Source organism: Eretmochelys imbricata, chromosome 3, assembly GCF_965152235.1.
Source record: "Eretmochelys imbricata isolate rEreImb1 chromosome 3, rEreImb1.hap1, whole genome shotgun sequence".
Lineage (NCBI taxonomy): Eukaryota > Metazoa > Chordata > Testudines > Cheloniidae > Eretmochelys > Eretmochelys imbricata.
Genome location: NC_135574.1, coordinates 125,753,997 through 125,768,317, shown reverse-complemented (window position 1 = coordinate 125,768,317; position 14,321 = coordinate 125,753,997). Strand labels below are relative to the sequence as shown.

Genomic DNA, 14,321 nt, shown 5'->3' with positions numbered 1-14,321 from the left:
CATGATCTATTGAGTCCATAATATTGATGGAAAAAATAGTTAGCAGCCTATTGAAACAGTATTTGACCTTCAATCCAGTGATTAGTTTATATAATGCATTAACATAGGATCAGCTCAAAATGTCCATCTGCAATCTCTGTATCTTTTTATTTTAAACAAATTAATTAATACACAAACTTTGGGCCACGTCTTTGGCCATGTCTTACCCTCTTGTGGAGAAACCTGTAGGAGGGGGGCAGAGATCCTCATGGAGTTTCCTTCTAATGCTCCCCTTGGTGGACACAAATTTGAGAGGCTGCAGGGGGGGGCTTGCTCTCAGCCTCACAGATCCTAGAGTCTTTTCAGGGCGAGCCTGATGATGATCTGCAAAGTGGCCCCTCCCCCGCAAGATAGCTTTTAGGGAGCAGTTTTGGCCATTGGCTACCTCCTGGTGCTGCTGGTACTGTACAAGCGAGAGAGTGAGAACCCTTCAAAGATAAGCCCTGATTCAGCAAATCATTTAAACATGTGCTTTTGTACTGATGGGTTCAATGCTTTTGTGAACCAAGACCTTAAGGCTTTTTGTGACTTTACATAAGTTATACATGGGATCTGGAAGTGACCATGCACAGAATGTAGCTGCTGCTTGGTTCTACTCTTTGTATGCCACTCTTTGCCTTCAGATCCCCAATCCTGTGGGTTTCTATGAGCGAGGTTCATTAGGAATCATGCTGCAGAACTGTTGCACATGTGCTCACGCTCGCTTTCTCTCTTTTACAGCCTGGTCTGCCCAGTCTTTCTCTCTGCTCACATTACTGGAGGGGAGCATAAAGCTAAGATAAGGCTGGGTTAGGCTGTGATGAATTGATGAGTAAATTATGACTTTTTGCTCCTGTCCTTAACAATTTGAATTTCAATAACTATTGGCATGACAGGGGCTACAAATGTGGTTAAAGTGCCAATGACACATATATGTAGGGTACTGTGTGATAATGAGGCTTTATACCTTTAATTATTTAAGCCACTCTGCCTTGGATGAAAACACTGTGATTGTAGGTACAGACTCTCCCCGACTTACACAATCGTTCCGTTCTAGAACGCCTTGCGTAACTCAATTCTGTGTAAGTTGGAAACATGTACCCAACCGTTATGCCAAAAAAAACCCCCCAAACCCAAACCTCCTATTTCTAGCTTTATGGAACTTTTTCTGTAAGTGCAGATTTGCTTAAGTCGGGTCTTGCGTAACCCGGGGAGCGTCTGTATAACATAAACTGCCTCACCTAGGCACAGAAACATGATTGAAGGCTGGGTCTTAAGTTTACATCTTTCTTTCTTCCATTCCTCTCAAAGGTAAATATTTACAAGGCACATCTGATTTCAGATCCACATCTAATTTCATCTGATGCTAACCTGGTGTCACCTCTGTATTTTTTCCTGCTTGCAAATAATTAACATCAGAAGTGAAAGTCCTGAATCAAAAGATAATGGAAGTCTATAGAAGAAAAAAAAAAAACAAAAAAAACCCTCATTATTGTCCCTTTCTCAATCTGGTTTTGGGTGTGTGTACTTCATTTTGGGTCATAGTCACGTATTCAACAGGTGATGTCATACGTTTGGTTTATGAAGGATTGAGCGCTCTGCTTGCTTTTTATTGAAGTTCTGAATGTTCAATATTATTATATAGATTGTGTGTATCAATGGCACAGCCCTGGAATCCTTAACCCTCCTGCTGACTGCAGTGGGAGTTTTGTCTGAGTAAGAATGGCAGGATTGGACCCAAAATGAGTATTAATTTTAAACATCACACACTAATGTAAGTAATAGTGGCATAAAACAGTTTCTGCATTTAAAGAGGTAGAAGATTTTTAGTTTCCCAAAGGTTTGGGTTTTTTTTGTTTGTTCTGGATTATGTTTTTGTGGGAGGATTTTCTTACATTTGCTTCATAGACATGGGGAGGGAGAAATAACTCTTGCTGCTTTAACAACAAAGGTGAAGTATTGTTGAATTCATTATTCCAAACAATGAGGCAATTGTTAATTTATTTTTTCGCTAGGGACATATTGTATAATAAATATATTGTTATAAACTAAATCTAACCAAAAAGCTTGCAGCACTGAAAATAAGGAGAACTAAAGAGAAAAACCATCCGTGTAATATAGTAAATTGATAGTATAATGTCAGATGAAATGAGGTAGCAAACAAAAGAGGGGTTAGAAGAAAAAATTATAGCAGTTAAGAGGAGTCAAACAAAGGTATAACGGATGGTATAGTTGAGACTGTACATCTCTCTTCGGTGAGGAATTTAAATTTTGAATTCCTTCATGAATATAAAGAAAATATCTCATAAGTATGTGTGTGTATGTCTGTGCATTTGCATTGTGTGTGCATTTAATTCCTTATAGTCTTCTACTTTATATAACAGTATATAGGCTGGGATTTTCAGAAGTGTCTTTCACTGCATAAAAGATCTAACCTGCAGGACAAGAAGTAATTGTCTTAATTTGAAGCAAAGGAGGTTTAGATTAAATATTCGGAAATACTTTCCAACTATAGGGATAGTTGGGTGCTGGGATATGTTACCTAAGGAATCCCCATCAGTGAAGGTCTAGGTAGTGTTGTGAATGATGGTGCACTGGGGTCCCAATGAGACACCTGAAGCCTGGCCTGGAAACCTGCAAGGTCCTATTTGGTGGGATAGTGACTGGATAAGAGAGGGCACACCTGGCACTAGACCTGAAGAGCCCTGATTCTTGACTGGGCTGCCCCAGGGACCCAAACAAGAACCCCTATGGCTCACTTGAACTTTAATTGTTTAAGACTCTGTACCGAGGGTATCTGCAATCTTTCTCTTTCCTCCCAGCCCTGATAACATATCATTTCACTGAACCAGGTGTGCGAGTGGTTACTGTAGTGCCTACAAGATCTAGTTGCTGAAGTGCCTACAACAGTTCTTCCCTCCAGTTTGCGGTACACCTGGAACGCTGCGGGCACCTTAGAGGTTTGATGTATCCTGCACCAAACAGCTATAATAATTATAGTGTATTTAATCCTGCTTCAGTGCAGGGGGCTATACTAGATGATGTCTAGAGGTCCCTTCCAGTCCCACAGTTCTGTGAGTTCTGTGGGTGCACATGTGCACGCGCAGACACTGTGTTAACAGGAGTTGTGTACATAAATCCCTGTGCGGTGAAGTAAGACTGCATCCCCAGCTGTCGGTTATATGGTGCAACCCAAAAATCCTTTTTGAGAATATCAAGACAGAGCTGAAATATTTGTGCACAACAAGGAAGCATGCATGCAATGAGGCTTTTTTTCTTGCTGCTAGATTTCACTGCAGTTTGTAAAACGGACATCAGAGGGTTTTACACAGGGCTTATTTAAGACAACTGGAAGAGGAGTAAGTAGTCCTAAGAAGGAAAACACGCTTGCATAAAGTCATACTATAGTCGGGTGACCAGATGTCCCAATTTTTATAGGGACAGTCCCGATATTCGGAGCTTTGTCTTACATAAGCACCTATTACCCCACCCCCATCCTGATTTTTCATACTTGCTATCTGGTCACCCTATATTATAGCTTTGCCCAAGACTCTGTACCGAGGGTATCTGCAGTCTTTCTCTTTCCTCCCAGCCCTGATAACATATCATTTCACTGAACCAGGTGTGCGAGTGGTTACTGTAGTGCCTACAAGATCTAGTTGCTGAAGTGCCTGCAGAGCCTTGGGCAAAGGTGGATATAAAGTAAGGGAGGATGATTGTGCTTGTGGTTAGGTACAGAGCCAGGTATCAAGAGCTCTGGGTTCTATTTCTTGCCCTGCTATAGGAGTTCTCTCTGACTGTGGACAAATTACTTCAATTTCTCCGTCCTCAATTTCCCCACCTGCAAAGCATCTGCCTGTGTTTCCAAGTGACAGTACCATTTCAATGCCTGGAGGGGGTCAGTAACTCAAATTCCAGCTACTGAATTCCTCTGCTTCCATGTGTCAGTCTGGGCACCACAAAGGCTCCTCAGTGCAGCTCCCTGATGTGCTGGAAGGAACTCTTTTATTCACTAGGAGCCTTGGCAGCTGCAAAGACTCTCCCGGCTCTGTGCTTAGGTGCACCGGGAGGCAAAGGAGCGAGGCCTTCTTGGTACACCACTGAGGCTCTGACAATTTAGTGCCCATGTTCCTTCTGTTGTCTCTCTTTGCACCTGTGGCAGCAAGGCCTTCCTAAGGTGCTGACCTGCAGTGCAGTGGTGTCAACACCTCACTAATGCCCAACATGCAGAGAAGTAGCACCTCAACGATGCATGGGCCCTCTTACATTACATCAGTGCTTGGAAGCCTGCCGGCTACATTCCATCAAGTAGTCATCGGACACAGTGAGCCATCAGCACGAACTGGGATTCTGAGGTATTGAGTGATTTATCCTTCTCGGGTGGCCAAGTGGTGGGAAGCTTGAAGAGCATCTGTATACTATGTATCCATTTATGCTGGTTGCACTGTAAGACCCAAGGCATCTAGATGTTCTTTCCAAATCCATTTTACATGAAACCGTGAAGCTCTGTTGCAGACTTGTCCCCACTGTTGCTGCTAGTCACATTTTACTGGGGCTTTTTGGTTCCAAGCCTCCTGCAGCCATCAGGTAGGGGGACTGTACCTATAGAGCTCTGAGAGGCTAGAGTTGCAAACTTTCATAAAAACTGGCAATGGGCTCCCTGAAGTGAGTAGCTGGCTAGAAATGCCACAAGGAACTTGGACAGGTGGTTTAATGTGAGGCAGTGTTGGAAGCTGACTTGCTAATCTGTTGATTATTGCAGATTCGATTTCCTGAAAAAGAGAGGAAAAAAATGCAGGAAACTAAAGACAAAGACAGAATCCTATCCTAAGGCATCATAGGATCTGAATGACTTGGGGAGTTCAAAATTATTTCAGACTGTAGTCACCTCTTTATTCCACTTATGTTCCTTTTTATTTTTTTTTTTGGCCTGTTAATGAAGTCTAGATGAATTAACTAAGTTATGAAGAGAGCATCAAGAAATTATGTGACTTTAATTGATGATGATGTGTTTATTAACTTACTGTCAGCGAGTGGTGAAAAAAAAAAAGGACAACAAAGTGGCATCAGTAGGTTGTTTCACCTACTTCACGGGGTCAGAATATACCATGATGCATGCTAGGAAGAGTCCTCAAAACTCAGCTGGATTCTGATCTCTCACTGGTTTTGCAATAGTGTAATTCCCAGAGAGTCCCTCTTGATTCTTGGCACAATTTAGGACAGAATCAGACACAATAGCTTTGGCAGTTCCCAGTCTCTCTTAAGCCTTGTCTTTCCTGCTTTAAAAAAAATAGTCTGGGGGGTGTGTGTGAAAGGGGTATTTTTTGTTTTGTTTTTAACCTTGGGGTAACTAGCATGCACAAGCTATCCTGAGGTGAAAACACACTGAAGACCAGGCACTTGAGTTTTACCATCAGGTAAATGAGGCAAAGTACACAGTGCTATACCCCCTCCAGGGGTTACCTCCATGAGATTACCTTATGGTAAAACTAAAGTTCCTGGTCTTCACAGTGTTTTTGCCTCAGGATAATTCACACACATTAGCTGTTCCAAGGTAAAAAAAAAAAATACATATTTTTAAAAGCAGTGAAGATGAGGTCTTATTTTGAAGACTTGTGACCCAAGAGTAAAAATTGATTACATCTTATATTTTCGGTAATCTTATTTACCTCTATCACAGGGGCATTGTGTGAGGCTTAATTCATAAATGTTTTTCAAGGGATTGGATGGTTCTTTGGAGTTTCTTGGATGGAAGATGCTATAGAAATGCAAAATATCTTTATAATTAATGCAAACATTTTATAATTACATCTACTTTACTGATCGTTTTTTTGGTTGTGATTGCGGGGGGAAAAGGTGTATTTTGTTTTGTTGTGCAAATGCTTTGTAATTAAGGCCATGGCTTAATTTTGAGAATAATCATTTACTTCCCCTTTTTAAAAAAAAGTTGTGCTTTTTGAAAATTCTGCTTTGTTTTTTGTTTTTAAAACAAAGTCCATGTGGAGAGAAGAGGAAACTAGCAAAAATATTCTTCATTAATAGATTTTCCTTAAATCAGCCATTGGATTTTACATTTCTCAGCAGAAGAGAGGATGTAAATAGGAGACAAGAGAAAGAAAGAGGGGATCACAGTATCTTCATTTTATTTTATGTCCTCAAAAGTATGCTCCTTTGGGCAGACAGTAATTGCAGTTTCTAATGACACAAACTTGAAGGGAAACAGAAGAAGACTACAAACAGGTTTATGGGCCTATCAGCAGGAATATGTGGCTACAAATTGCTGAGTAAATGAAACAGCCTGTTGTTTCCTAAGCCTAAGTTTGTGAGTGTTATGTCAAAGCATTTGAGGCGGAGCTAGAGCACCAGGCGGTGTTAGGAATACCTGCTGGGTCCTAATTGGTGCCCACTGTTGTTAATGGCTTCCTGTGGCTGAGTGTTTACTTGTCATTTGTTTTGTGCTTTGTTTCCCAGCTACTGGAAAAAAAATACTGACCAAAACTTTATCTTTCTTTTAAGTGTATCCCTGGACATCAAGTGCCCTACTGCAAATTGTCTCACGATGCTAAGTACCTCAAGTCTATTCCACAGTCCAGTAATTACCTGGTATGCTGCAAGAGTTCGATTTGCTCTCAGTATTGCTTCTGAATTGTTTTAGCAAACGTTATGAATATTGTTTTTTTAAGGATTTGGAGCACTTGTTTCTAATCTAAACCTCTGTTTAGATATATTAAATGAATGCATAATATTTTCTCTATTTTTTTTTCTAAGAATGCCATTTGCCTACAATTTCCACCATCACCCATAAATCTCTGTTTAATGCTTCTGAAAGGTGCCAGGCTGAAAACCTTGCACACTGAAAACCTCTGATTATCAACTGAGCAGGTACAGATTGCAGAAATTTGGGCTTTCCCACACTGCGCACAAATATACCTTCACTCTTGACCCAAGGAGACTTGATCAGCAGAAGACAAAATATTTCAAACCCCATTCCCATTCAGTCCTTAGCCTCCCCGTTGAGACCACCCATAAGAGTGCTGGATAGTGCCAGCTGTAACATGGACCCTTACACACTAGGAAAAGGATTGAAACTACTAACAAATAAGTTGGTTAGTCTCTAAGGTGCCACAAGTACTCCTTTTCTTGTTACTAATTTAAAAGAGGCCACAGAACAGCTGATGAAGAGTAACTGATTTTAGTCACAATTGACTTGGGGTAGAATTAGAACTAGTGAAAAGATCCCAGTCTCATTCTCCCGAGTCATCTGCTCTTCCTACAATGATTTTTTTTTTTTTTGAATTACAAATGGACCCTAAACAGCAACTCACAGACCCTTGAGAAAATGCATCTTATCTATGACTCTCTTTAGGAACCAACCCTTAATCTGCATATCTAGAAGTTCTTTCTCAAATGCAGATTTTTCACTTTAGTATATGTATATATATTTTTATATGGGGAAACAGTGTATAGCCACAGGGGATTGGATCAATTTCTTAGTGATAAAATTAAGTTTGGAAGCCATCTATGCAGTGGTGATATGTTAGATTTCTTAACGTTTTGTTTATTTCAGTCAAGGTGTCAATGTTCTGTGATATGGAGCAAATTGATTGGAAGGGGGTTAGATTTCCATGTAATGTTATGCATTTTGTCCTTGTGATCCTTGATTTATTTGTGGCCAGTGCTTTCCCATGTGACAGCCAGAATGGATGGCAAATTGGTTTAGTGTAGCTCTTTTGCTGACTGACTGACTGAGGAAAATAACATGAAGCTACATGTGAAAATGCAAAGAGTATTTTCTGTTGAGATTGAACGATTGAAAAAGGAATTGAAGCCCTGTGATTTTATTTTTCGTCATTTTATTCATTTATTTTAGATATATGCAAATTTTCGTCTTATGCCCTCTGCTTGGGGGGGGGGGGGGAGCAACTGAAGTCATCCGTCCACACCTCCCAGTGCTTAATACTGACATCTATTTTTAAACAGAAAGTGATTGTTTGAACTGGTTTGAGAAGAGCTGAATTAGGGTGTGAACAATGGCATAGCTGGTGGGCTCCTGAGGTGTTTTTTTTTATAAATCCCAGAGAGAGAAAATAAATTAAATTCCAGGATCTCCACTCAAGTCTATTTCAACTCCATTTCATACATTTGCCACTTGCATATTGATTATAATGACATAAAATACAAATGTGCCTACACTTTACAGTTGAAGGATCTTCATGGCATCATCACATGCTAACTGTGCCATTTGGAGAGAATCTTTATTGGACACTGAATCTTTAAATTGGTGTGATTTCCAGGAAGTTTCTCCAGTATTAAAGGAACAGGATTTAGATTTAAAGTTCCAGGGTTTAACCCCTTGTTCTACAGTGATGGGGTATGGGTGGGGATAGAAGATACAAAGAACCACTTCCCCTGTACAAGCAGCTAGGCAGGATACCTGTACAGTGTACGCTTCTCTGATGGAATGTACTCTTACCTAATGCAACAGCCCATTCAGCACAACTCCAAGGGGACATAATCTGAAAAAATAAAATGGACTGTGTCTAGACCTCATCACCATTAGCTAGCATAGAGGTTTTCAACCATTTTTCAGTTGTGAACCTCTAAAAACTTTCAAATGGAGGTCGGACCCCTTTAGAAATCTTACACATAGTCTGCGGACCCCACAGGTTGAAAACCACTGAGCTAGCACATACGCTATGATGCAGGGGGAGGAAGCGGGCTTTGGCCTTTCTTAGTGGAGCAGTAAGATCTGTCCCACTGTAGTTTTATATCCCAGTGGATCACTGAGGAATTCTGTCCACACTAGCAGCTTCTCCAATGTAAAGGGCACATCAGAAGGCTTCTCTGCTCATATGCACTGCATCAACCAGTACAGGAGTTGGCCCATTATTTGATAATTTTATATTTGGCTTTGTTGCACATAAGAATTCAGAATAGTAAGTTCTGTATTCACTTTTTTCCTCTTTTTTAAAGATTATAGGATTGCAGAATGAGTTAACTAGACATGGAATCTTAAAGAACCAGCAAGATTATGAAGACTTTTGGACACTGATCCTAGAGGGCACTCACGGTTCACGGCTCAAAGAAAAACTTCAGGCTATAAAATCAAAAAGTTGGGTTTCTTACACACTTTGTCTCTTCTGAATACTTTTAAGAGCTTATTTTTTTATTTTTTTAATCTGATTTTAACAAGACATCAAAACAAGAGACTCGATTCACAATTGGTGTAAGCCAGTAGAGCTCCATTGAAGTCAATGGAACAATGCTGATTTATTCCAGCGAAGAATCTGGCTAAGTTGTAAAATTTCACCCCTTCAAATCAATACTATATATCACTTTTCTCATGTTTGTAACATAACAAAAATCTTGGATTTAGAAAGAAGAAAAGGAAAAAGAAATTTAAATTTAAAATAAAATCAAAAAAATTCATAAAGAAACATGTTTTTAGTAATTGTAAGGAACAAGAAACACTAATGCTAGTGTGTGCGGATGGAAGTCTTAATGTTATTTTGTAAATGGAATCCCTAAACAGCCTAAAACATATTTTGAAAAAGATGGTTTTAGGATTAACACTAATTTTAATATTGTATTGCATTCATAATCATTTGTGTTTGAGGGAGGAAAATGAGGAAATAATTAGTCAATATAAGATTATTGTGATCATTAATATAATTCACACAATTATAGCCTTTCTTTAAAAAAAATTGAAACCTGCTTTTAGCTGTGACTTTTCCCACACCTGAAGAAGAGCGCAGTGTAGCTCAAAAGCTCATCTCTTTCACTAACAGAAGTTGGTCCAATAAAAGACATTCACCAACCTTGTCTCTCTAATATCCTGGGACCAACACGGCTATAACAACACTGCAAACAAGTTGTGCTCATAGGTAGTCTATATAACCATGTGTTTCTCTCATTGTTACCCTTGCTCGTCCTCCTTCACTCCCTCCATTTGTTTTGCATCCATTTGTCACATCATGTCTTAATTCAGGCCTCGATCCTGCAAACATGCACATGGATAAATTTACTCATGTCAGTAATACCACTGAACTAAATGAGACTGCTCCCATGAATAAAGTTACACACATACCTAAGTGTTTGTAGGATTTGGCCTCAGAGAGTCAGAGAGAGAGAGAGAGATCATCAGCTGATGTAAATCAGTGTAGATGCATTGATTTCAAGGGAGCTTCATCAGTCTATACCAGCAGAGGATCTGGAATGAATCTTACTTTGTGGCACAATGGGGATCTGATTTATTGGGACCTCTGAGTGCTACTATAATAAAAATAACAAATAGTAAATGTAATAAATAACTATGTCTGTCTAGTCTAAAAGTGTGGTACCAAAGAGTATGAAAACTCTATACTTGAATCACTTTTATCCCTGTCACAACCATTTTCTTACTGAACCTTTGAGAATCTGACTCATGAGCACAATCATATGTCTGATCCAAAGCCCACTGAAGTTAGTGGAAAGACTCCTATAGACTGCAGTGGGCATTGAATCAAGCACAATATAAATAGGTTTTCACTTTATTTAATCCCATTTTTACAGAAAACAAAACTACAGCAGTGAACGCCCAACAGGGTAATTTATGCTTGAGAACCAACTGTTTCTTCCACCTTAATCTTTTAGCATCTAAACACAATTGAGGGAATGCACTAATGTTACTCAGTTTAGATTTTTAAGTTTTGTATGTTCAGGTACATTTTTGTATTCTGCTTATGTATATAAAATCTATAGCAATTGAGCCCACACAAATATGAACATAACCTAGGCAAATGACTATCAATCTTTATGATTGTGCATGCAAACTTGGGGTGCAGATGTGCAACGGACGTTGAAAATGAGACCAATAAATAAAAATACTCTCTTGAATATGTCTTAAATTTCATTTATAAAGTTTTATTTAAATATTCTCCTGCAGTTGCCATGAATCAGGATGCAACAGATTTGTGTTGTTTGTGAGAACAAGAAAGCATCTATATTATATAACATTTTACATATACCGATATGTTTTATGTTTGTGTGCGTACATCTACAATACTCAGACATACGTTTGTTTGGTTTTTATTTTACGTATTAAAACCTCTTTAAACTGAAAGAAAGAGAAAGTGATTAGAATTAAAAGTGAATCTGAGGTTTAATTCTATTGCCCAAGGAGAGTGAAAAGAAAAAGTGAATATTGAAAAGTTATTTACTTGACCATTAGACCCCGACTGTATTTTTTTACCATGGGCAATTGTCAGTTCATACATTTTTTTCTTTTGCTATTCATGGTTATAATACCATTTTTACACACACATGAACTGACATGGTTGTGTTTGTGTTTTATAATCTTATATATTTTCTAACAAAAGTTTTAATCTGTCACTAATATGTGGCTATTTAAATTGGAGCAGGGTTTCCCTGGGTGACTTGCCTCACTGTTGCAGTTTGTTTGAGTGTTAGAGACTAAGACTATAGCACATTTTTCTTTAAAATAAATGGAATATTTTTCAATTTGAAGAGAATAAATGCCACATCCCAATGTGTTAGAATGACATTAGCTAGAAGCGAGTAGAAATATTCATAAATGAAGACCAAGCATAGGTGAAATGTACTTGAGGTCAGGTTTAATTACAAACTCAAAATGCAAGGCAAGCTTGTCATAGAGAATCAGAGAATATCAGGGTTGGAAGGGACCTCAGGAGGTCATCTAGTCCAACCCCCTGCTCGAAGGAGGACCAATCCCCAATTTTTGCTCCAGATCCCTAAATGGATCTGAATCCCCTCAAGGACTGAACTCACAACCCTGGGTTTAGCAGGCCAATGCTCAAACCACTGAGCTATCACCCCTGTGTGTTGGCTGAAGTTCATTAATCTTTTCGTGAACTTGGACTCTGATTTTGGTACGTGACCATTGTATCAAGAGCTAGGGATTCATTTATGGTTCTGGAAAATGTGTAAAATATCATGGGTTTGCATGGTATTAATCCATAGACAGGGAAGATGCATTAGTTTTCGCTTACCTTTGTGAGACCATGTTCTACGTGGCTGCTCCCCTGTGAAACCCTCACTTGTAAATGGACAACCCAGTAGAACTGATCTTGCAGCATTGTTAGGACCCTCTAGTGGGAGGGATGGGTAATACTATGCAGCCACAGACCAGGAGATCAGATAATACAGCCACTGAACTAACCATGCTGCCATTTTTAAGGTGTCCCCAGGAGAACACACAGCAGGCCATGTGCTGCATGAAATTGGAGGCAGGATTCCCCGTGGAATTTTGGGTGGAGCATGCTTCCAAGGTCAAACCCCAGGCCTTGCCTTTTCCACGTGGATGCTGGTTTCTCTTTTCTCCCACTCATCTTTCACTGAGTTCACCCAGCTTGGTTTTCAATGTGTCAAAATAGCATTTTTGCTATTTTATGAGGGTTTTGTTCCCTTTGGTGAGTTTTTCCACAGAAGGGGGTGATTTGGCCCTTTACTCTGGTAAGATTGGGGAAATTATGTTTGCCATAAACATGCTTTAAGGCTAGAATTGGAGTTGCAAGCTCTTGAAGTCACAGTGGAAAGAGTGAATCCTCAAGACTCGAGCAAATAGGAGGATTATATTGAGTCGATACAATAAAAAATCACATTCTAGTTGAGAGTGGCAACATTATTTATAACACAGGGAGAAATTCTTATTACTGTTATCCCTGTTGACCAGAGTGGCTAGTTAAAAATTCTAGGACTAGCAGGCTGTTCCAGTTAAGGGGAGAAATTGGTGATATTTGCATATTTCTTTGATGCAGTTTTGTTTATCTACAAAGAATGTACAAAGTTCAGTGTCTCTCTGAACGACTTAAATAGCAGGAAATAGTTTCCTTTACTCATAGCACCAAGAACCCACTCATTTCAGCCTGCACACCTAACCCCAAAACCTTTTCCCTATGGTTTTTTCCAAAGTCAGACAGCATGCTTTCAGCTGCTCGCTCCCTCCCTCTGTTATTCCCAGTTTTTGTTTTTGTCTGTTCTGGCTTTCCACACAGATAGATATAGATATATATATAATATCTCTATACCCCTAACCAAAACAATACTCAGCAAAAGCTCTCTGGTGCTCTTTTTGTCTTAGGTGAGGGCTTTTCCTTAGTCATGTTAATTGAAGCATGAGTTTACACCTAGCTATTTCAATGGGTTTTTTTAACTCAACCCAGAGCATTATTACTGAGGTTTTGATGTTACTTTACAGTGGTTGCAGCTAAGTCTTTTCCTTCGCATCCTGTTGTGAGAACCAGTGTAGCACAGTCAGCCAATGTCCTTCTGAGCAACCGATGTGGGCAGCTGAAAATGGTACGTAACACTTTCATATTTAAGAAATTTGTGCTTTCAAATAATGCTACTTTAATGACATAATTCTTGCTCTGTCTAGGACTGATGCTCCCCTGTGTCCAAACTCCATTTGGTGTAAGAGAGTGGTGGGGGGAGCTGCTGGGAGGCAGCCATAACTGATTCCCAGATTCCGTGGCCCAGTCTGCGCCAGCAATGGTCCAGGTGGGAGCTGCTCTAGGGGGCTGTTCTACTTAGGCCACATGGCCTATGTTTCATTAGGAGCTTTCTCCTCTGCCCCTTCTTAGCTCTTTCTGCAGTATGCATCCTGCGCCTGGGTTGGGGGGGAATGAGGCTGGCTGAAACATTGGCTTCACTGGCTTTACATCCGTTGAGGGTCCCCCTCCCACCAAGATACCAAGTAGCACAAAGGGGCCAGACTGTATTTGAGAATCTGACCCACTCTCTGGCAGTGGGCACAAATATAAGAAACTGGAAGGACATAGTGTCCATCCCAGAGCACCTCCCAAAAGCAAAGAATAGGAATGAATATATCTCACTCTTCCTTCCCTGTCAGCAGGAAACTGGCTTGGGATTGTTGTTTCATTTCATGGCCGTGTGAGAGTGAAGTTACTACTGTCTCACTGACCATGCCTGTAAAATGGGAATGATAATGTATCTTATAGGGTGTTGTAAGATTTAATTAACCATACTTAATTAAAGTTCCTAAAGTTGCTTTTAAACAACAACAACAAAAAGCACTGTGTAAGAATGAGGTGCCCCTACAGCTGGGAGGATCACCTCCCTGACTCTATCCTTTGTCTTCTGCCTTTCACACACAGCTTCTGTGGAGAATGGAGCAGATGGGGAAGTCTGAGGGTCTATACATGGAGGAGGAGGGCAGGTGGTTGGAAGAAGCATTTTCTGAGGGGAGCAGCTGATTTAAAAAAAAGAGACTGTCAACAGTATTTTCCCTAGTGTGTCAGTACAACATTTTCTCTTCCCACCCG

General features: G+C 39.9%; 1 protein-coding gene across 1 annotated transcript in view; it reads left to right on the top strand.

Moving 5' to 3' along the window:
- Positions 1–13,536, top strand: part of LOC144262163 (uncharacterized) — a 53,896-nt gene extending 40,360 nt beyond the window's left edge. The window contains exons 5-7 of the mRNA XM_077811813.1: positions 6,535–6,621; positions 13,235–13,335; positions 13,415–13,536. Of these exons, the coding sequence (XP_077667939.1) occupies positions 6,535–6,621; positions 13,235–13,273 (126 nt within the window). The 3' untranslated portion in view covers positions 13,274–13,335; positions 13,415–13,536. The remainder of the gene's footprint in view (positions 1–6,534; positions 6,622–13,234; positions 13,336–13,414) is intronic.
- The last annotated feature ends 785 nt before the right edge of the window (positions 13,537–14,321 follow it).